Source organism: Pelodiscus sinensis, chromosome 21 (genome assembly GCF_052426305.1).
Source record: "Pelodiscus sinensis isolate ZL-2025 chromosome 21, ASM5242630v1, whole genome shotgun sequence".
In the NCBI taxonomy this organism is placed as follows: Eukaryota; Metazoa; Chordata; order Testudines; family Trionychidae; genus Pelodiscus; species Pelodiscus sinensis.
The window spans coordinates 24,187,300-24,211,207 of NC_143072.1; the positions used below are offsets into that span (position 1 = coordinate 24,187,300).

Genomic DNA, 23,908 nt, shown 5'->3' on the forward strand with positions numbered 1-23,908 from the left:
TTCAATAATACTTGTACACCTAGCATGAAACTTCCCTCCCTAACCCATAGGCATGGACTCCACGGCACTGAATTACAGCACCAGGCTACATAAATAGACAGAAGCAGGAAAAGTTTACATGAGTCTAAAGGGCAAAGTGCTTTTCTTCCCCCCTAGTGGGTAAAATATTTGCAGTTTACAGAGAAAAGTCAGGTGACATGACCTCCCTGTGATCACACAGTGAATCCATGGTAGTACCACATAAGACTCCTGTTTCCCTTCGGGTGCTTCTCAATAGTGCCGCCTCTGTTGTGACAAGAAGTTCAAACATTCTTGTCTGTCAGACAGTGTTTATTTAGTACTTTCAAAATATATTCAACATTAATACATTTGGAACAGAAGGCAAATAATTTCAATATACATTATTTAGGGCTTAGCAGTGTATCAAGTTGTTTTCCTTACCGTCAAAAATATTTTAAAAGTTAGAACCTCTTCTAATAGTTTCAGTTTATCCCGTTTCTTTCCCTTCAGCAGAAACGGGTCCCGTTAATCAATGGATGTCTTTCTAAGCTTGGGTAAGTTTCACTTGAAAAAATGTGCTGGTTCCCTCCAGCATTAAATGGGAATATGGCGATTCTTTTAATTCCTAATTCTTTAAAAGCCACCCCTGCATCTCAAAATGCAATCCTGGAAGACAAGAGTGCAGATGACTGCAGCATCACAAGAAACATACCTTGCAACCCTATAAGAGGTGCAGCAAGTCTTCCACTTAGGAAGCTGCAGCCAGTTGAATTTGCTGTCAGATTAAATCACAGGGCTAATGGGTAGACAATGCTTTTTCCGGGGGAATCTCAAGAAATGCATGTGCTGGGTTAGAGGGTGAGCAACAGCCTCAATGTGCAATTGATCTGGAGTATTAGTAAAATCTGTCTCCAGCCCACCAGAAAAGAAGGCATAGCAGAGTAACCGCAAGGTGTGCAAGACTGTTACAATAACATTAGGCAAGTCTTGGTCCCTTAAGAGGTAAAAGCTGCCTCAGTTTTACTTTTGGGCTTATTCTTTACATTAAGTGTATCAGGCCCCGATTTCCTTCTTTTTGGAGGACTCTGGAAAAGTCACGGAGGAAATGAACTGCCATGGCTCTCAGACAAACGGAAGCCCAAGTTCTAGTTCTCCAGCAAAGGCTGGGGGAGCTCACAAGGGGATATTCCCGGTAAGACATAAGCAGCTAGCCTTGGACGTGATGATTTACACCAGTGGAGGGAGCGGCTGTGCCTGGTTTTGCTGTTCTCCAATTCACTGCTGGCTGCAGGGTTAATACTTCATTCCCTGCCATGCACTAATCCCCTTTCTTGCAGCACAGCTTTTCAAAGCAGCAGGAAGAGCCAGCCCATGCCTGCTGTGACTAGCTGGTGCTTTCTTATTTTACTTTCAATTGTTCTGGGCACTTCATGTTTCATAGGAAAAAAAAAAAAGGCATAACTTGCTCCACTCTTAAAGGTCATTGCATGACGTGTGGCTCAGGGGACGAGTCCTGAGGGTTGGTTAGAACAGGTCACATCACTTCTTTTCAGGAATAGGCCACCTGTGAGGGCAAAGAAAGACCCTGTATAAGCTCAGCAAAGACACGGACCCCACTCCAACTCCGACATGCCGACAAAAGTGCATTCCCCACTTGAATGCACCCTAGAGGAAGGCTGCCGTTTGCCCGCCCATCAGCTGCATCCAGCCCTCAGTGCTTTTCATCTGGCCCGAGGGATTACCAGTTGGGTGGCTCAACGGGACTAAGGCAGGATCCCTGCTGGTCATGGGCCTGTGCTGTCCTGGAAGCAGCTGGTGTGCCCCTCAGCCTCTGGGGGTGGGAGGGTCTTCACCCACTGCCCCTGCCTGCAGGCAGCGCCCCTACTACTCCCATTGGCTGGGAACAGAGAACTGCAGCCAATGGGAGCTGCAGGGTGGTGCTTGTGAATGGCTGAGGCATGGAGAGCTACCGGATCCCTCACCCCCTGGTGCCACAGCCAGACATGCCAGCTGCTTCCAGGAGCCATGTGCAGGGAGGGCAGGCAGACAACCTGCCTTAGCCCCACTCTGCCGTCACCCCAGAGCTGCGTGAGATACGCTGTGCCAGGCCGGAGCGACACCTAGGGTTGCCAGGTGTCTGGCTTTGAACTGGACAGTCTGGTATTTGAGAGTTCTGTCTGGGAAACAAATTGAGAAAATACCAGACAGATAAAATGTTGGGTATTTTCTAATTAGGTCAGTTTATTATTATTACGAGTATCAGTCCGTAGTTGCGAACTGCCTGGCTGGTAACACGCTCACGCTGCGTCAGTGTGTCTACCAGCCAGGGAATATGCAACCGCACGGGGGGAAGGGGGTGGGAGGGAATCCCGGGGGCCGGACTCGCTCGTGCTTCGCTGGGACCATGCACGGAACAGGCAGAACCTGGGATCTGTGCGCGCCTAGGTCAGTCCCGCTCCCCCACCCCCCCGGCCAGCCCCACTGCCCCCAACCCTCTCCCAGCCAGTCCTGCTTCCCACCGGCTGGTTCCCCCCCCCCCCATCTCCCCTGGCCAGCCCCGCTGCCCCCGCCAGCCCTGCTTCCCGCCATCCATTCCTCCCAGCCAGCCCTGCTCCCCTCCCGGCCGTTTCCCGCCCCCACCCCATCTGAGATCAAATGTGTCCAGTATTTTTTTTTAAAGCCACCTGGTAACCCTACCCGCACCCCCTCCAGCTCCCCAACCACCTGCCCCGGCCCTATATTCATGGCCATACAGTTTTCCCACCCATCATACAGGATCCCCTGTAAGCTGAGCACTTGGGTGACCACCCAGGAGAAATTCAAATGCCACCCAGCTGATCAGCAGAGCCCACAGCTGTCCATTAGAGATGTAAAGGGTTAACCGATTCACTTGTTACCTGGTAACCATTGCCTTACTGGCATGCTTACTAGGGTAGCTGGTTAACAGACCCCTAGGCCGTCTGGAGCAGCCTCCTACCCGCAATGCGCTGGGGGGCAGGGGGGCACTGCTCCAGCCCAGCTGGACACACCACAGGGTTCCCCAGCCCAGCCAGGCCCACTTCATCAAGTGCTCCAGCAAATCCAGTTTAAAACATTAACTACATTTAACTGGTTACCAGCTCACTACGCTGCACTGGAGACACTCCAGCCCAGCTGGGCCCACTGTGGCCTTGAGGGGGGCTGTTAAACATCGGTTAACCGATTCACATTTTAAAGAGGATTTTACATCACTCCTGTCCAAAGCCAGCAGCATGCGTTCCTACTGGGGGTGCACAGCCACACATGCCTTGGTGCACATCATAACATTTATTCTACACAGGAACACTGGTCCTCAGGCCAAAATGCTTGCCCTCTCCCCACACTAGTGCCAACAGGCACTGCTTTTCCTGGCCCACTGGTCACACTCATGCCCCTTTGGACTCTTACTTTGAACACTGTAGAATCCACGGCCTAGACACTTCATGCAAGAGAAAAACGGTCCATTCACAACCCCCGTCTGCGGGGGAAAAGATTCAAAGTAGCAGACAGGAGGAAAGCCTGCGCCATGCCATGCAGTCCCTGCTTCCGCTGCCCTGAAAGAATCCCCCCTCTACAAGCAGGCTCTAACACACCACACAAGGGAGAGCCCACATCAGTAGGACTAGCTGGGCTTTGAATCCGGCTGCCCCAGCGTGATGCTGAGCCAGCCCTGTGTCGGTGCTGCAAAGCACCGCACTGGGCTTTTCTCTTCATAGAATCATAGAATAATAGGACTGGAAGGGACCTCGAGAGGTCATCGAGTCCAGCCCCCCGCCCTCAAGGCAGGATCAAGCTCCGTCTACACCATCCCTGACAGATGTCTATCTAACCTGTTCTTAAATATCTCCAGAGAGGGAGATTCCACCACCTCCCTTGGCAATTTATTCCAATATTTGACCACCCTGACAGTTAGGAATTTTTTTCCTAATGTCCAATCTAAACCTTCCTTGCTGCACTTTAAGCCCATTACTCCTTGTCCTGTCCTCAGAAACCAAGAGGAACAAATTTTCGCCTTCCTCCTTGTGACACCCTTTTAGATATTTGAAAACCGCTATCATGTCCCCCCTTAATCTTCTTTTTTCCAAACTAAACAAGCCCAGTTCATGAAGCCTGGCTTCATAGGTCATGTTCTCTAGACCTTTAATCATTCTTGTCACTCTTCTCTGTACCCTTTCCAATTTCTCCACATCTTTCTTGAAATGTGGCGCCCAGAACTGGACCCAGTACTCCAGCTGAGGCCTAACTAGTGCAGAGTAGAGCGGCAGAATGACTTCACGAGTTTTGCTTACAACACACCTGTTGATACAACCTAGAATCATATTTGCTTTTTTTGCAACAGCATCACACTGTTGACTCATATTCAACTTGTGGTCCACTATGACCCCTAGATCCCTTTCCGCCATGCTCCTTCCTAGACAGTCGCTTCCCATCTTGTATGTATGGAACTGATTGTTCCTTCCTAAGTGGAGCACTTTGCATTTCTCATTATTAAACCTCATACCTTCAATACAGGCCACTGAGGTGGGGAAAATCCACCGGCTATTAAAAATATCACCGGTCACCCTCTCTTGTCTAAGACGGCACGGGAGATGCAGGGGAGGCGTGAGAAGGCAGAGTTGGTCACAAGACGTGCACAAGAGTTTAAGGGGGAATCTCACAAGGCGCAGCGACAAAGCAGTTGGGAAGGAACAGTAACCCTTTCAGCTCAGGGCTTGGGCCAGTCTCGGAGGAGTGGAGACCTAAAGGTGGGCAACGATTAGCCTGCAGTTGCCTTCAGGGGCTGCGGGGGTTTTCGGATGTGGGGCTGGCCGGGCCCAGCCCAACCTGTGAGGAGACAGGACCGATTCACAGGTTCGATCCGACCTGGATGCTGTGTGGTACGACAGCGCCTGGCCCCCTCACCTCACCAAGGCAGCATGCGCTGCCAGGTTTGCGGCTTGGCTAGCAGCTGTCCCTTTGGAATGTTAAGACATTCTGCAGCACGGACTGTCTCGAATCCTCCATCTACTCCAAACCGCAAGAGTTTCACGCCACCATGCTCCTCCCACGCCAGGGCTGGGCAGCACTTCTGGGAGGGAGACAAGTATCCCCACATGCACACAGAGGTGTCTGCAGCAAAGCCAAGAGCCTTCCCCTCTCCCCCGCCACAGGGACACTGTAAGCAATGCACAGCTGCTAATGCCACATGGTCAGTGAGGTAGCCAGATAGCCAACTTCCTCCCAAAGGCAGCTTTAATGCTGAACGAGACATGGAAGCAGCTCGTGCTTCCTGCTTTCCCAAGCCCATGCAGTTCCCATCCAGCCATGGCCTGACTCCTGGTCTTCAGAAGGACTCAGCCTCTCACACGTTCCCCAGCACATTACACCAGTAATGGCTTAGCAGGCACCAAATGTTTACCTAAGAATCAGCTCAGCTCTGTGACCAGTCCGGATCCTGCTTGCCTGAGAGAGAGAGAAGCGGATTGGAGCGCTTCGGGCTGGCCCTGAGCTCACTCAGCTGGCAGATCACAAGCTACAGTAGGCCAGCTTCTAGGAGAGGAGCACAGCTGGGAAGAGACCCTCTGGCACTAAACGGGCTCAGAAATAAACCTTCCTTTAAACCGTGCAATGAAACGGAAAAGCAGAGCCCCGAAGCTCACCTTTATCACCGCAGCCAGTATGACACCCAGCAGGGCCAGAGCAATCAGCCCCATTCGGCCTTTGTTAAATCGCTTCAAGAGGATGAACTTCGCCCAGTCCACCTTCTTCTTGCTGTTCGGCGGGTACCGGATGGCGTTCGCACTTTCCATCTTCAGAGACTTGATTAAGCAGGAGCGGCGATGGGTGAAGGTCTCAAAGCTGTGTCTGCCGTGGTAGGCACCCATTCCACTGTACCCTGAGAGCATCAACACACAAACTGATTAGGGATGCAAAACCCCATTCGATTGGTTGACTGGCTCCAATCAGTCACGAGATCATTACAAAGAACCAGTGGCTAAGCTGCAGGGAGCAAGGCAACACAGCACAGTCATGGCTTGCTCCTGAAACTCACCAACTCCTCCGAAGGGCAGATCTGGGAGAGTGAAGTGCATGATGACATCGTTTGCAGTGACCCCGCCGCTGGATGTCTCTGAGATCATCCTTTTGATCATCTAACGAGTCACAAACAGAAGCTGCTACAGAAGAGAACTCACCAGCTGGGTTCAACATAAAGCTTCAGACACTAACAGCCACCCTTTCCCTATTAGCGTATTTGGCTTTATCATGTACCACTTGCAACAGCCAATTCCACAGTACAAGATCCGGACCAGCCAGCGTCTTGCAAGTCCAGATGCCTCAACTTGCAATGACAGTTTTCCAGCCTCTCTTACTGTCCTGACCTAGGATTTCAGTCTCTGCACCCCTGCCAAGTTTATGAGCAGCCCCAACCCATTACAAGAGCCCAGTTGGCCTGAGTTATTTGGACAAGCAGTGGAAAGAAACCTGCCAAAATGACCCATCCATGCTGTGTTCCCACATGGGCGTGAGGGCCAAACAGATGGATTAAAGTTACTTCCTGCCACCATTAAGAGTCTAGGGGAAGTTCCAGAAGCTCTGGGAATATCTGATGCCCCAAGACCTAGGATTTAACATGAGCTAAAGCCAAACACACTCCACGAGGCAGTGCCAGGGATGAACCTGGCTCCATGTTTATAACGTGCAGGGCAGAGTTGCCTGTCCAACTGCACCACGAAGCCAGAACCTACCTTCTTGTCATTGGCAAACAAATACAAGGCAAGCGGCTTCTCCCGCTGATTTATGAATTGAATTGCTTCATCCGGGCTCTTTACAGTCACGATGGGAAGGAGGGGGCCAAAAATCTCTTCTTGCATGATCCTGGAATCTGGGCTCACATCTGTGAGTACAGTTGGGGCTACAACAGACAAAGGAGAAGCCCGAATTAGGACAAAGAAATAAATACTCGGCTCAGGAAGCCTCAGTCCCTCTCCTGGTTGTAGTAAGATGGGTTCTGCAGCCCTTAGCAAAAGCATCTTTATGTTACTGAGCAGTAACACAAGGAATCTACAGGCCTGCATTGTGTAAGACACTGGCTCAAGCAAGTGAGCATCCATGAAGCACAGGCCTCCTACCTGCAGCACAGAGTAAGTGGCCCAGATGTGGGGGAAATGGAAATAGCTACTTATGGGAAACGCTGACATGAGACTAAGCAACTGCAGGAAAGCCAAAGGATACTAACCTTGGATATTTTCAGACCATCATTAGCAGATGTCTAACCACAAATGTGTTTTAGCAATAGGGATGAGTGAACAGGGATAGATATGCCAACTTCTGAGGGCAAGGCACCCCAATGTAATAAGCGAGAGGAAACTGAACATGGACAGAGGGGGCTGAGTGCTCGTATGAATATTCAGGGTGATTCCCAGGCCTTGTATAAGCAGGAACCCACATGCAGAAAGCAACTAGTCCTCTACCCTTCAACACTATTATCTACCTTCGACCACTGGAGGTCTGGACCCTCACACCCATTTTTCTGGTCTCTTACCGCTAGATTGCCAAGGAAGGGGTGTGAGCGTATCACAATGAACACGTTATGGAAAGAATAACCTTGAAGATTTCTCTAGTACTCTGTCATTGCTATTTGCTTCTGTGATTTGGAGATTTCTGGTCTCTCTGAATTGTGTTAACAAAGATGGCTAAGCCCATGTTTGCTCTGTGCGAATGCCCTTGTCATATAGCCTGGCATTCTCTATATTGAACTTGTCAGTTTTGACTCTGTTGTGTCTGATCCTGGGGCAAGAACCTTAGGACATGCTTCTCCTAAGTTGACCAACTGGCATTCAGGCTACAGTCTGCATCATTAGCAGGTACGCGAGGTGACTTGCCCAAGGTCTCACATCAAGTCAGTGGCAGGGCTGGGACCAAACCCAGGTTTCCTGGACCCCAGCCCCCTGCTATCCCCTTTAAGGGAAGGCAATAGGTAGACCACATGGCTGTGGTATTAGCACAGCCAGAGGCTTTGCACTGCGGTGTGACTACTAAACAGATACTGACCATCTCTGTGACCGAGAGATTTGTAGAGATTAACAGGAGCCTGAGCACTGGTCTATTATTCTGCCATTCACTAGTGCTTTGCTCATACTAGAAGTGAGAACAAATAGCTACATCAAAAAACTGAAACAGCCACCACAAAACGCCTCTCCCCTAGGAACATTAGGCAGCAGGAGGAGCAGAGATATTTCTCCCTGATCACTTTTTATTTTAATCATGTGCACCCACTGGATTAAACAGGCTAAACAAGCCAGAAGTCTGACAACTCTGAGCTGCTGTGAGGAGAGGACGCTAGCTGGCATAAGGATCATGACATCACCCTCTTGTCCCGAGCAAATGTTGAAGGAATACCGATAAAGCATGTAGCCTCATCAGTCTCTCCTCCGAACGCTATCTTCTGTCCATCCAGCAGCCTTATGAGTCTTTTAAAGTGGTGCTTATTGACGATCCTTTCATAATCCGGAGATTTTTTTATATCTTCCCCATGGAATTCCTGTAAAAAAAAAGAAAAGGGGATGGGGTTTAAAAACTGGAAATGTCTGATCAGTAATCTGGCACCTATCCCCCTTGGCCAGGGTCAGCACAGACATCAACTGGACTGCTGTGGAGGCTGCAAATCCTGGCATTACTCAGATGAGGCCATTTCTCAGCCTTGGAAGTGGCCTGTCAGCCTTGAAATGTAGCAATGTGCTCTCTGGGGAGGGTTAGGGTTAGGGTGAGCACTCCAGCAACACTTGCACAGCACAGATCTGAAATTCTACCGGCATGGGCAAACTGAATCAACACCGAGCGGGGGCCGTATCACAGAGTGAGTTCCATACCTAGCGTTGCTTATGACAAGGGCGTTAAGAGTTTAGTGCTTTACAAACATTCCAAAGAACACAGCCGCTATCTTCAGGAACCTGAAATATGGGTTTATATTTACGTGAAACGCGGGGGCAAGACACAGCTAAAATGACAGCGCAAGCAGCTTAGATGGGCTAAGCAGGACTCACCAAACACTCACCTTTAGAGTCTTTTTGATATTCTCCACTACTTTGTTCTGGATGGATTGCTCACAGAGGATGTAATCGGGGGCGATGCAGGTCTGACCACAGTTCATATACTTCCCCCACGTTACCCGTCTGAGGATGGGAGAACAGGATTTAGCTCCATTCACTAGGGTTTTACAGACAAGATGATCCATCTCTGCATGGGGCCCTACTGATGCCCCACACCCACTTGAAGCCATTCGGAAGGGATACTGGCTTGATGCTCAGCATCTCCTGGGAACACAGCTCCCTGCAAGAGGATGACTCGTGTAGGGGAAATAAGGGACATTTCTTGCCAGAGACGACCCCCTCTCCTAGTGATCTGAACGAATTTTGAAATGCAGATAAACCAATCTCAGTGCGATCCCCATTAATATTTAGAGCAGGGGCGGGCAAGATGCAGCCCACCAAGCCTTTCAATCCAGTTTGTGGCCGCCCCATCAGGACCCTCAGGCACGGAGCAGCCCCAGACCCCTCAAAGCGTCTGGCTGCCAACGGGAGCTGAGAGATTGCGCGGGGGGTGGGGTCAGCATGCGAAGCCCCTTGTGTGTTCAGCGCAGAGAGCAAGATGGAGAAGCCAGATGTTTTCGAGCAGTCTGGGGCTGTGGCAGGCAGGGAGCCTGCCCAACGGTCTCACTGGGCTGCTGGCTGGGAGCTGCCTAGGTAAGTGCCTCTAGGCCTGTACCTGGCACCCCACTTCCCTGCCCCAGGAGACCACCCCTTCCTGCCCCACCAAACCTTCTGCACCTCCCCTCCCTCAGGTCACAATTCTCCCCAGACCTTGCACTCCCTCCTGCGCCCCCCAGGCCAGAATCTGATCCTGTACCCATACCCCCCCAGACCCTGCACCCAATCCTCTGCCCCAGGTCACAGCTCCCTCTCAGATCCCACACCCTCTCCTGCACCCCCGTCTCCTACCCAAACCTCCGTCCCAGACCCTGCACTCCCTCCAAAGAACCACTTCACCAAAATCTCAGAGTGGCCCCCCATCAAAAATTATTGCCCACCCCTGAGTTAGAGGATTCCCCCGGCTGATGCTTATTCCTGCCATGAGGGCAGGGGACTGGACTAGAAGACCTCTCGAGGTCCCTTTCAGTCCTATACGACAAGGATTCTGAAGCCAATGGTGTATGCAGATACTGAAGAACAACTGCAGCATGAACTCCAGCAATTCAAGAGCAGCCGAACCCTACTGCGTTCTGCTTGAATGAAAGATGTTAGACCAGTCAAGAATTAGAGCAATAGCCTTGAACAAGGTACAGCTACTATCTCTCTGTAATATTCTGCATCAGCATTGGCTCTCAGTCTATCAGATCTACAGGCTGCACCATTCCAAAGTCTCTGCCTAGCTAGACTGTCCGTACATGTTTGTACAAACGGCTCAGGTTTGGGTCTCATTTCACAAGATTAAAGAGCAGCACAGCATGTATTTGGGAGGTCTGGGAAAGCTGGGATCACCCACCAAATGTGGGAACGTCAAAGCAAGACTTTGAGCAGGATTAAAACCTTCAGTGGCTGCAATGATTGACACAGCCAGGAGTCCTGTAGCATCTTAAAAGCTAATGTTTATTTCTGGTTTTGTACTGCTCAATAATTCACAGGGCACAGCATCTGCAGTACACTCCCCCAGCCTCATGTAGGGCAGATGTCATGACTTGATGGGACCCTGCTCTGTGAAGTAGTGAGCAGTAGAAAACCAGATTTCAAAATGTCTGTTCCAAATTAGGAGGCACTGGTGCTCCACATAGTAACGTAACACGCCCATCTTCGCATGGATATACCTGCCAAACTTGAAGTTTCCACTTCATGCATTGGGGGGGGGGGGGGGGGGGGGGGGGGGGGGGGGGGGGGGGGAAGAGGACTGAAATTCAAGGCCTTAGGCCAGATTACCTCTTCTGGGGTTCCAGGGTTAGTGGATTTTGTGGGCCTCCCTAGGCTCTGGGGCAGGGCCAAAAATTAAGGGTGCAGTGTGCAGGACAGGGCTGCCAGCAAATGGGATAGGGGTACAGGATGTGGGTGTGGGGGAGGGGGTGCAGGAGCAGAGTGCAGGTGGGTATCTGGCCAAGGGGGTGGGTGAAGAGGGCAGGAGCAGGTTGGGGATGCAGGGCCGCACTTACTTGCTTTTGCGCCCCACGCTGCTCTCAGGTTCCCTGTCCCCGGCATGGCTTCCCACTGCTCCACTAGCTGGATTCTGGCCAATGGAGCAGTGGGAGAAGCCTCCAGCCAGTGCATCTGTGCACTGCTCATCTGGGGGATGGGTAAGCCATTTGTGGCTCCACTTCTTCCCTGACTGCACAGTGAGGCTCAGGGCTTTCTCCCCCACTCCTGGCAGGGAGCTGGTGCTGGCTCCAATCTTGTGGGGGGCGTGAGGCGCTAGCACAGGGTTCCCCGATGCGGGGAAGGGGGTAAGGAGAGGCTGAGCTTGAGTTGAGAGCCATAGGTTGTGGACCCGTTCTAGATTCGGCAGGATGGCCGCGAAACTGAATGGGATAATACAAACAAAAATCCCAAACCGTGGCCACGATCCTGCCTAAACTAATCAAGGTCTAAACTAATTTTTGCATCTTTTAAAGCAGCAGTTCTCAAACTTTTTGGGCTCTGGAGCCCTTTACATGCGTAAAAACGTATGCGGAGCCCCAGCGGTCCACTGATTGTATGTGCTGTACCTATCGATGTTTCCAGTTTGTCAACCTTGTGGAGTCCCTGGAGATGTCTCGCGGAGCCCTGGGGCTCCATGGAACACAGTTTGAGAAACACTGTTATAAAGTCATTGCTGAAGTCCAAAGCAAAACTCCTGTTAATTTCTATCGGAGAAGCTGGCCCTAAAAGGAACAACCCTATACATGGTATCACAGAGAACCCTTTCCTGAAAATGCAGTCCAGAACACTGAATGGAAAAGCTAACTGGCTGCTTGATTTCACAATACACTAACTACCTGGAACATTCCTTCATGCCTGGGCTCTGCCTGGACCCCTCCATAAACTCACCTGTTTGTAATAGTCTCGCTGTTACCTGTGATCCCCTCCACCCTGTTTGCTGCATCCACCTGCAGGCTCATCTTGTAATTATACAAACCTCATTATTTTAAAGTCACCTTCTAGCCCAATGGGATCAGTCAAGTCTAAGCAAACTGTTTACAGCTAATTTATTTTATTTACATAAACGCTTTGGGAAAAAAATTAATAGATCCAACAATGCTAAAAGGGTCATTCTTCTGTTTCTGTTTGTCAAAACTCAAGCAGAAGAGAGAGTCAAGTGAGATCCAACCCCTCCAATAAAGAGACAAACCAGTGTATGAAAGGACAGTTTGGTCATAAGCCACCACCGCAGCCAGAGAGCCACATGTCCAACAGGGAGAGGCATCAACACGCCTCATGGCCTTCTGCCCACACTCAGCAGCTGACTCCCTAGAGAATGACCTCACCTGCAGGCAATGTCGATATCGCAGTCCTTATCGATATAACATGGACTTTTTCCACCTAGTTCAAGCGTGACAGGGGTGAGGTGCTTGGCAGCTGCTTCCATGACAATTTTGCCCACTTGGGAATTCCCGGTATAGAAGATGTGATCAAACCTCTGCTTGAGCAGCTCTGTTGTCTCTGGGACTCCTCCATTAATAACTGGGTACAGGTCCTTCATATGCAGACAGAAAAAGCAAGAGGTTTGTGTAACTGACTTGACTTTGGTGCAATGTCAAAAGGCTTGTAACATTACAGCGCTAGTTGGCTGCAGCTGCATGGCAAATTGATTGCATATGCAGGCACCATCCCAATTGGCCTATCTGCCTAGAAATTTCAACATTGCAAAAGATCTCCCCATTCCTGCCGTGAGCTGTTCACTCCAGAGCCCACCCAACTCCTGCAAGCAAAGCACCAATTGCTTCAACAACAGGAGACAAGTGTTACCAGTACCAGCTTATAGAAGCCAAGAGGAAACCAAATTGGGTATTTTCACTGACATGTCAGAATAAGTCAGCCGGTTAAACCCCAACACAATGCAGCATGATGGGAAGTCTGGTTTATTTCCATGGCTTCAACAATTGTCTAACCAGCACCGCAGAGGTTACCTTCAGCACTGCAGAGATTCCCTGCAGCAGACCACAGCTGGGCCTCACGGGCCAGCTGTCTGTGCTCATTAAAGAGTGGACGCTGCCTGTGGGGGAAAATTTGCTGGATAAAGCCGCATACCTAGAGTTCCTTTAGAAAGGCATGGACTACACTAAGGCATTTACTGCCTGTCATTCCAGCTGAAGGAGCCTGTTCTTTCCTACCCTGGGAGTCCCATCCCACCCCCCCTTCTTCAAAATGGCAGACACACGGAGTCAAGCAAGCATTTGTGCTTCACAAACGCTACGGACTACAGGTAGGAAACCTCATGCTGCACATCTAAAGTGAATCTATTAGCGACCGGAATGAGACCTCATGTAGGGAGATTAGCATGCAGCTGTTTATTACAGGGGTCTCGCATCTCCTGAAGCAACTGGTGCTGGCCACTGTCAGAGGACAAGGAGCTGGGTGGACCTTGGGTCAGATCCAACATGGCCAGTCCTATGTTCCTAATAGGGGATGCCAGAACTGTCTGTAAGAAAGGACATACAATGAAACACTCTGTGGCAGCAGTCAGGGGGAAAGCTTCATGCAAACTGGGTCACAGACCAAACCTGCTGAATGAGAAGCTGGTAACAGTTCCCCTTGTGAAAGGGACAGAAATTTCTGGTTTGGTTCAATTCCATGGAAAGGAGGAAAAACCACTTGCCAGCCCTGCACCGAGCTCGGCAATGCAGGAGTTTGGGAATCAAAGTCTCCAAAATGTCTGGCATTCAAGCCACTCCCCAACTTGCTCCCTCTGCCTAACAGGGAACCACTTGCCAAGGGCCCGCCCCTCACTTATCATAGTGTGCCAATGCTGGCAGGTTTCAGGATCCCACGGCAGCTCCCCACCAAAATGAAGCTGGAGAAGTTTCTTAGCTGGATCTAATCACATCGGTAGTTTTTACTCTATCCCGAGGGAGATTTTAGCACTCAGACACTGCACGTACTCTCAGGGCTAGGATATGAGCATCAAATCCTGCCTTAAAGAGCACAAGCAACGCAGCAAATCTTACCCTAAGAGGGATTTGATAGGACATACAGGCCCAGAGGCACATTGGCCTTTATCCCTGTTGTTGAGAGCTCAGAGACCCACTAGTTCACCAGGCAAAGCCAGGAACAAACAGGTTTCTACACCCAAATAACTATGACTGCAAAGAGCGGTTGCAACATTTTGATTCAATGTCACTGGCACAGAAGCTGCAGAAATACTGCTGCTTCCTCAGGCCTGGTGCTCCCAAACCTGGCCTGGGCAAGATGTAGCCCATTCGGCCCGCCTAACACTTTGACCCGGCCCATGGACTGCATCTGTCCACTTTCTATTTATACCCTGCTGCCCGTGCCACCAAGTTTTGAAGTAGAGACTGAGGCAGCAGGATCCTATTTAAATGCTTCGTGGCTCTTGGTCGCTGCACTACCCAGCCCTTTGCTGTGTTTTTAATTTAAAGCCTCCAGTCCAAGACAACTCTGGGGAGAAGCTAGGCCCCAGCCCTGTCTCTTCCATGCAAGCCCTGCTCCTTCCAGGGGTGGAGCTGGCTCATTACCGCATACCAAAATTCATTAAGTGGCCTGCCAGTGGAAATTATTGCCCAACCCGTCCTAAACAGTGGTGCTCTCCTTTTACAGTGCTAGAGGATTGCAAAATAATCTTGTTTCAACAGAGCAAGGTTTTTCAATAGCAATCAGCGTACAATAGTGCTGGGGTCCCCTCTGTGTTATCAGACTCATCACAGCACTTCTGTTTGCAGCATCTGGATACTTTTGGAGAGAGCAGGTTCATGAGATGTGTCAGGCTGACATCAAGAGAAAAGCTCCTATTAATTTTTTTTACAGGGAAGCTGGCCCAAAGAGGAATGATCCACAGATAACTCTTTCCCTAAGATGCAGGAACAATACATTGGCTTCACAATACATTAAGTGCATGAACATTCCCTAGTGGATCCTTGCAAAACCACTTCATTATTTTCCTTCTAATCGCTCCATAAACTCCCCTCTGTTTATCTTATTGCTCATAATAGTCTCACTGTTGCTCTGTGCTCCCCTTTCACCCTGTTGGCCCAGCAGACTCTCATAATATAGGTAGATTGCAAACGTTTCAGGGCAGAGACCATCTTTATTACTGCAGTGTTTGCACAGCAACCTAGCATGATGTGATAGATTGGCAGAGCACTGCAAACCTGAAGCTATCCACAGATCATGTTGGTGGACTGTGGATGCAGGCAGATCCAAACTTTAGATCTAGCGCCCCTGCAAATGTCCACAAATCATGTTTGCAGATTGTGGATGAGAAGTAGATACAGATTTTGTACCCATGCAGGGCTCTACTGATCAGAGCCCCCCAGACACTACAAAACAAATTCACAACAAAACTGCCAGTGTGTTGGGTTTTACTGACCTTGTCAATATACTGTGGCAGCAGCTCAGCTAAGAGTTTTGCTGTATTTTCACTTATCTCTGAAGGTTTGATCACTACAGCATTTCCTAAGAGATAAAAATCAGGACAATGTGTTGCCTGCCTAGGCATGTAACACACTAAGGGGAGAACGGATGATCATGCGGAACGGCCTGTGAATAATACCATACCTGCGGCAATGGCCCCTATTAAAGGCTGCATAACCAGGACAAAGGGGTAGTTCCAAGCTCCGATAACCAGGACCACTCCCAATGGTTCATGGTGGATGTAGACCTCATCTGTCAGCGTCAGTATGTTCTTTCCAACAGGCTTAGGGGCGGCCCATGTGGGAAGCTTGTCCACCATCAGAGCGATCTCTGTCAAAACTCCCATAATCTCGTAACTGAATGCATTGCATTCACTCTGCAAGTGAACAGTAATTAAGAAGGGGCGGTTTTATGGATTAACCGGATACCCAGTAAGCACTGCCTTGCCGTCATGCTTACTGGAGAACCGGTTAACTGGGGCCCTGCTCCAGTCCAGGTGCTGTGGGTGCTCCAGCCGGGACAGGCCCCCCCTGCCTGTAGTACATTGCTGTAAGCCCCGCCCTGCCGAACCTTCCAGACTTGCTGTGGGCAGGAGGCACTCCTGCCTGGCCGAGCAGGAACAGCTCCCCCACCATGGCATACCCTGCCTAGCCAGAGCAGCCCACTGCAGTGAAGGCAGGCGGCTGCTCCAGCAGCTCCCCGCCCGCAGCAGGCTGGTTAACAGGTTAAACCAGAGGTTCTCAAACTTTTTGGTCCGGGGCAAACCTTTCTGTGAATCACCCGTTGGCAATGGAAACTTGCCGTTAATGACATAATTATGCCCGAGCAAAAAACAAAACAAACCCACAAAACCTCTCAAAAAATCCCCAACCCTCATTGATGTGGTCCCAACTGAGACACTTCACTCCTCTGGTGCTTTAGCCCCACTGGGGGAGGGAGAGGGACAGAGAGGACTGAGGTTCAGGTCTTCCCGTAGGCCAGATTTACTTTTCTGGGGTTCCAAGGTTAGTGGATTTTGTGGACCGCCCCTAGGCTCTGGGGTTGGGACAAAAATGAGGAGCTCAGTATGCTGGGACAGAGCTGCCAGCGAGAGGGATGGGGCTGCAGGATCTGGGCAGGAGGTGGGCTGTAGGACAGGAGATAGGGTGCAGGAGTAGGCTGAGAGTAGGGTGTCTGGCCAGGGGAAGGGGACAAGAGCAAGGGAATATGCAGTGTGCAGCCAGAAGGGAGAGTGAAGGAGCAAGGGAGGGTGCAGGAGTGGACTGGGGGTAGGATGGTTGTAGGAATGGACTAGGAGTAGGAGTGGACTGGGAGTCTGGCTAAGAGGGAGGGTGCAGGATCACGCTGGGGGTGCAGGATCTTGGTGGGAGCAGGCTGAGTCAGGGGGATTGGGGTGCAGAGTCTGGGCATGAGGGGGGGCACTTACGTGGCTTTGCCCCCATCGCTCCCAAGCACAGCCTCCCACTGCTCACACTGGCCAACTACGGCCAATGGGAACAGCAGGGAAAGCCTCCAGACATCACATCCCCGCACTGCTGCTCCCCCCAGTGGGATGGGGAGAAGAGGCAGCGCATGGAGCTGCTGGCTCTGCCTCTCTCCAGGAGCCGGGGTCTGGCGGGGAAGGTTGGGGCTTTCTTCACCCCCCCTCCCCCCAAGTTAGAGCTAGTGCTCCAGCCGGGCAGTCACAAAACTGAAGCACTAGTGCGGGTTGCCCAGAGCAGGGTGAAGAAGGGGGCGGAGGGGAAGAAAGCTGAGTTCAAGCCATGAACCACCTTGTAAAGTAGCAGCAGACCACACATTGAGAACCACTGGGTTAAACCTGTTGTTTGCCAATGTACAAAGGATCTGACATCCTTAATAGACGTATCCTGAGCACAAAACAAGAACATGGCAAATCTAACTGGCAGAAGATGAACTGGCATCTAATTGCTAGCAACGATCAGTCCCACCATTGAGTGCTGGCACGCGCACACGTCTTGTGCAACCAGGGCGAAGCCAATGGGGAAGTTTCCAGAATGACAAATCCCCGCAGCACACGGGACCCTGCCGAGGCTGCAGCCAAAATATCCCCGTGACTGCCAAGAGCAGGGGTGGGGACCCTGAAGGGCCGTCCCACTCAGCAATGGGGAGCCCAAACTAGCACTCCAGCCCCCCCTCCCAACACCAGCCCTTTACAGGGCTGGAGTGCACAAAATCGAGGCTGGGCCCTCAGGGGTGGGAGGGAAGAACGTGGGAGAGGAGAAACATGGGGGAGGGGAACGTGTGAGCGGAGGGGAAACTTGGGGGAAGGGGAAACATTGGCAGAAGGGGACATGGGGGGAGAGAAGGGGAGTGGGGGGGAGAGAAGAAACACTGGGGAGGGGACGTGGAGGGGGAAGGAGAGTGGGGGGAGGGAAGAAAGATGGGGAAGGGGACGTGTGGGGGGAAGGGCGAGTGAGGGGAGACAGCAAGCGGGGGGAAGAGAAGGAACATGGGGGAAGGGACGTGTGAGGGGGAAGAAGGGGAGCGGGGGGGGAGGAGAAGAGACATGGGGGAGGGGGAGGGGAAGGGGGCGGGGGGGTCATGGCAGGGGGGAGACGGGAGGGGAAGGGGAGCGGGGGACATGGCGGGGGGGAGAGAAGGGACATGGGGGGAGGGAAAAGGGGGCAGGGGGGGGGGGACATGGCGGGGGGGGGGGAAGGGGGGACAGGGGGGAGGGGAAGGGGGGGGCGGGGGGGATATGGGGGGACAGAGGGGGAGGGGAGGGGGGGGGGGGAATGGGGGGGCAGAGGGGAGGGGGAGGGGGGGGGGGGAGGGGGAGATGGCGGGGGGGGAAATGGGGGGAGGGGGGGGGCGGGGGGCGGGGGGAGGGACATGGCGGGGGAGGAAGGGGAGGGGGAGGGGGGGGGAAGGGGGCGGGGGGGGGGGGAGATGGCGGGGGGAGAAGGGACATGGGGGAGGGGAGGGGGATATGGAGGGACAGAGGGGGAGGGGCGGGGGGGGTCTGTCTCCTCAGTCGGGCCCCGTCAGGGAAGGTTTTCTGCCCCCCCGGTACCTTGCCCAGATCCGCCTGCAGCGCCGCCGCGATCTCCCGCTGCCTCTCGTGCACCAGCCGCTCCAGCGCCCTCAGCTGCTGCGCGCGGAAGCGGAGCGAGCGGGACCGGCCCGAGGCGAAGGCCGCCCGGGCTCGCGCCACCAGCTGCTGCGGCCCCTCCATGGCGCTGGCGGGAGAGGCCCGCGGTCAGTTGGGACCCGGCGCGCGCCGCCCCGCCCCCCGCCTCCGGGCAACCCGCCCGACTGCCCCGCCCTCCGACACTTCCGCCTTCCGGCCATCTGGCAACCGTACTTCCGCTCCCGCTAGGGGGACCCCTCCCCTATGGACATAATGGAAGCGTCCTGGAGGAGTCAGCCCCCCCCACAGAGAGAATGGAGGGGCCCCCCAGGGGAGTCAGCCCCCCCCATACAGAGAGAATGGAGGGGCCCCCCAGGGGAGTCAGCCCCCCCATACAGAGAGAATGGAGGGCCCCCCCCCCCCCCATACAGAGAGAATGGAGGGGCCCCCCAGGGGAGTCAGCCCCCCCCCATACAGAGAGAATGGAGGGGCCCCCCAGGGGAGTCAGCCCCCCCCCATACAGAGAGAATGGAGGGGCCCCCAGGGGAGTCAGCCCCCCCCATACAGAGAGAATGGAGGGGCCCCCAGGGGAGTCAGCCCCCCCCATACAGAGAGAATGGAGGGGCCCCCAGGGGAGTCAGCCCCCCCATACAGAGAGAATGGAGGGGCCCCGCAGGGGAGTCAGCCCCCCCATATAGAGAGAATGGAGGGGCCCCCCAGGGGAGTCAGCCCCCCCCATACAGAGAGAATGGAGGGGCCCCCCAGGGGAGTCAGCCCCCCCCCATACAGAGAGAATGGAGGGGCCCCCCAGGGGAGTCAGCCCCCCCCATACAGAGAGAATGGAGGGCCCCGCAGGGGAGTCAGCCCCCCCCATACAGAGAGAATGGAGGGCCCCCCAGGGGAGTCAGCCCCCCCATACAAAGAGAATGGAGGGGCCCCCAGGGGAGTCTCCTAGCTGCTTCCCCCCACACACACCCAGGTTATGTCTACACTAGCTGCACAAGAACTGTTTTGGGGAAAAGTTCTTGCACAAAAATTCCTGTGCCAGAGTGCGTCCACACAGCCACGTGCTTTTGCACAAAGCGTCCAGGGTGGTATGGACGGTCTCTTGTGCAAGAAAGCTCGGAGGGCCCCGTTGCCCGTCCACACTGCCTTCTTGCGCAAGAGGGCTTATTCCTCCTGAGGAGAGGAATAACTCTTGGGCAAGAAGCCCTGTTCCACTGCTTGACTAAATTTACTTGCACAAGAACACGGGTGCAGTGTAGACACTCTGCAAGTTTTTGCACAAGAACGGCCCTTCTTGCACAAAAAGCCTGCAGTGTAGATGTAGCCCCAGTGCATGGAAGGACCCAGATGTCCCGCAAGCACACGGAGCTGGTGGAGGATTCTGGCCATGGATCCCTGGCAGTATGAGCACTGTGTTAGGTGAGTTGTCACACATGGGCAGGTGCAGTGCAGGGTGAGGGTGCCGTGTGGGGTGGATGGAGAGTTGAGCTGGGCACATTAGGACAGTCCCCAGTGAGCAAGCGCAGCGCAGGATGCAGGCAGGGACTGGGGGCAGTGTCCAAGTGGGTGCAGTACAGCGGCAGGTACATGTCCCTGTCATACAGGACCAGGCACTGGTCCATAATCCTGGCTTTTATCCATTTGTCAGTGGCTCCTGCAGCCCATTCTGCTTTTTCAAGGGGCATTGAGCCCATGACTATGTGGGGCTGTGAAGGCCAAGCACTGCTGAAAAGCAAGCCCTTGGAGCTCTAATTGTACCCACTTGGGGCTGTGCAGCTGTGAGCTGTGCCAGAGGTAGCAAGTCCCTGCCTTGGCTCCCTAAAGGACTAGAGGAGTGCACAAACCCGAACACCCTATCTTACCCTCTCTAAGGCCCCACCGTCACTCACTATCCTCTCCCCTCACTGTGTCACTGAGCTAGGGCAGAAGGCTGGGGTACAGGAGGGAGTGAAAGCTCTGGCATACGGCTGGGGATGAGGGGTTTGTGGTGCAGGAGGGAGCTCAGGGCTGGTGCTTGGGGTATAGAAGCGGGTGCATGCTCTGGGAAGGAGTTTGGGAGGAGGCTTAGGGTTTGTGCAGGGGGGCTGGGTGTTGGAGGGGAGGTAAGGTGCAGGCTCCAGCAGGGGCATCAGCCAAGCGGCGCTTACCTGAGGTGGCTCCTGGTTGGTGGAGCAGTGAGAGTAACGTTGCCTGGCCTGGCTCCATGTGGCTTCTGGAAGTGGTCAGCATGTCCGGCTCCAAGGCAAACAGGGGGCCAGGCAGTTCTGCGCGCCATCCCTCCTGCTCCCACTGGTCATGGTTCTCAGCTAGTGGAAGCTGCGGAGCAAGTGCTCGGGGCGGGGGAAGGGGGGCAGTGTGCAAAACTTCCCTGATTGCCCCTCTGCCTAGAGCCTGCTGGAACATACTGGCCCCTTTCAGCATGGAGCTAGGGAAGGCAGGGAGCCTGACTTGACCCTCCTGCACCGCCGTGCGGACTGTTAACCACTCTGACACCCGGCTAGCCTAGACTCGAGTATGTCTGCATGGCCGTTGATAGGTCATGTGCTTCTTGGCTCGTGTAGACTGACTCCAGCTAGTGCGCCAAAAAATAAACAGCCATATGGACTTTGTGGAATTGGCTAGCCCCTGGCAATGGAGCTTGCCTGCCCCGGTACGTCCTTTAATGACGAACTCGTGCCACAATTCTACAGTGACATTTTCAGCGCACCAGCTGGAGTAGAGCTAGCGCTTGTCTGCGTAGCTGGCAGGAGGCATGACCCCCCCGCAGTAAGGCCTGGGCGGCAGGTATGACCCGGAACAAAGGGAAGTGCAGTGTTTGGTTCTGAATTTCACACAAGTACAGTTTCAAGTGTCCCTTGGAGCAGGGGCGCTTGGTGTCTAGCAGGGGGAAGGCAGATCCAGGGGTCTGGAGCAGCAACCTGACCACAGATACGAGGTCAGGAGTGGACACCAGAGGCAAAGCAATGCTTTGGGGTTGGAAGGGAAGCAAGGGGTGTAAGGGAGGTGAAGGCAGGGCTAGACAAGTATGGAACAGATAACGAAGGAGCCATTGCCATCTAGGATACGGGGTAAAGTGTTCTCTGTCCATTTGCAAGCAATAGGGCCCTGGAATGGCCAGCCCAAAAGGCCCTTTGACTCGCTGAGTCAATATTTGCCAAGCGCGTAGGACTCTCACGAACGAAGCTCGTGTTTACATAGAGCTCCCATGAACAAACAGGTACAGAGGCATGATTTACATGATGCAGTTAGTTCATATTCCCAGCAGATAGATTGGCCCAGGTGTGCAATATGCATCACAGGAAGCTGGCGTCTCTGCTGGTGCCCTGCGACTGTTGGCAAGGGTCCAACCCTCTGCTCATTAATTCTGAGTGCGCACATCGCAAACAGATTATGGCCGCAGTTGGAGAATAAGTAACAGGGGATCGAGTGACACCTGAGCAACAAAGGGCCCTAAATTCATGCAAAAAAAATAGCAAAACCCCTTGGAAAACGCACACACAGAAAACAGCTGCTCCACCTATGGAATTCTCTCCCTTGCAGAGTGGTCCATAAGTTATCAGCTGTTCTCATCATAGAATACTGGGACTGGAAGGGACCTCGAGAGGTCATCGAGTCCAGTCCCCTGCCCTCGTGGCAGGACCAAGTACTGTCTAGACCATCCCTGATAGACATTTATCCAACCTACTCTTAAATATCTCCAGAGATGGGGATTCCACAACCTCCCTGGGCAATTTACACCAGTGTTTGACTACCCTGACAGTTAGGAACTTTTTCCTAATGTCCAACCTAAACCTCCCTTGCTGCAGTTTAAGCCCATTGCTTCTTGTTCTATCCTCGGAGGCCAAGATGAACAAGGTTTCTCCCTCCTCTTCATGACACCCTTTTAGATACCTGAAAACTGCTCTCATTGCCCAGGATTAGGAAGGGCAGCTTAGAAAACAGCCTTGCCCAGGGTTTTTCCCCCTCAGCTGTTGGAAATGTATTTAAACACAACTCCCAGCCTGTGCTTATGTAAATATTACCGAACTAAATATCAACGGCTTGACTTTGAAGCATGGCACCGTTCACTTGAGTGGGTAGGAACCACCCCGCAAAGCACAGCTTGATCGTTGCAAATTGTACTATGACGGGAACCGCTGGCTCAGAGGAAGCCATTTGTGAACACAGAACAACTGTAAAGGGAGACTTCATTCTATCTGAGACCACCCACTCCCCAGCCCCCGCTCTTAGAACTATCCAGGCATTTCATTCAACTTCTCTAAGTGGAGTTTGGCCCTGTTGGATTTCAATATAAGCAGCTTCCACTGCATACAAATATTAAACACGAGGAGGAAAGCTATTCCTGCAGGAGCATTCTTCCTTGCCTGAGAAAACAAACGGCTGTTGCTTAGTAAATATTTGCAGTGTTTGCTCCTTCCCTGGTAGCTAGGTATTAAGCTTTTAACAAAAGTGGCTTGTTATGAAAAGACATTACCTGAAACGCAGCTTCTCCCTGGAGTGCTCACCAGCAACGAGTGCAAAGAACTCAGCCCTGCCCCTTACACATCCCTACTTTGACTTCATCCCTCCCACTAAGGAAATTTGGCCCCATGCCCAGGGTCACCTGTTCCAAGAAATACCACACACTCTTTATATTTAATTGAGGGCCTTTAATAGTTAGTTGCCAGTTATTTTCTTGCCTGTGATTGTTGGCGGGTTCTATAGAGTCCAACATACATTGGCTCAGCTCTTCAAAAGTGTCTTATTCCCAGTGGAATTAATGGGAGTTAGTTGCTTAAATGCCTTTTGGGATCTGGGCCGCTGTTCCCACCTTGAGCTCGTCAACATCTCAGTTCCCACACTCCCTACAATCTTGTCTCAGTCCCTCTCACTGGATTTCTTTCCCGCATCTCAGAGAATTTTCTTTCACTGCACCTGTGTCTGAGAGGAGATTTAAGGAACAAGGGAGGGGGCAGAGAGACTAAAGAGAAGAAAGACAGGAAAGGAGAACGATAAGCAATGGAAAGAAAGGTTATGATTTCAGGGAGGGAAGATTACAAGGAATTTCCAAAGAGCTGTAGCAACATCTGACCCAGTCACCTGTAAATCTGTTTCTTAAGGCATTTCTGCTCCCACAGATAAACTTGTGAATTCTCCACTTTGCTGGCTACGTCTACATTGGCATGATCTCGTGCAAATACTCTTTAACGCAAGAGTTCTTGTGTTA

The 23,908-nt window shown here is 52.5% G+C and overlaps 1 protein-coding gene across 3 annotated transcripts; it reads right to left on the reverse strand.

Annotated features, from left to right (window-relative positions):
• Positions 1 to 309: 309 nt before the first annotated feature.
• Positions 310 to 23,261, reverse strand: ALDH3A2 (aldehyde dehydrogenase 3 family member A2). 3 transcript variants are annotated; one of them, XM_075904652.2, is made up of 12 exons: positions 23,177 to 23,261; positions 18,640 to 18,805; positions 15,750 to 15,981; positions 15,562 to 15,647; positions 12,503 to 12,711; positions 9,053 to 9,170; positions 8,398 to 8,539; positions 6,744 to 6,910; positions 6,050 to 6,149; positions 5,658 to 5,893; positions 5,417 to 5,460; positions 310 to 1,564 (listed from the first exon to the last, which is right to left on the reverse strand). In XM_075904652.2, exons 2-12 carry the CDS (start codon positions 18,799 to 18,801, stop codon positions 1,540 to 1,542), a joined length of 1,521 nt encoding a protein of 506 aa, XP_075760767.1. In that variant the 5' UTR covers positions 18,802 to 18,805; positions 23,177 to 23,261; the 3' UTR covers positions 310 to 1,539. The 3 variants fall into 3 exon arrangements, with proteins under 3 accessions (XP_075760767.1, XP_089628359.1, XP_075760768.1); XM_089772233.1 differs by lacking the exon at positions 23,177 to 23,261 and adding an exon at positions 20,850 to 20,867; XM_075904653.2 differs by lacking the exons at positions 5,417 to 5,460; positions 23,177 to 23,261 and adding an exon at positions 20,850 to 20,867.
• Between the last annotated feature and the right edge of the window lie 647 nt (positions 23,262 to 23,908).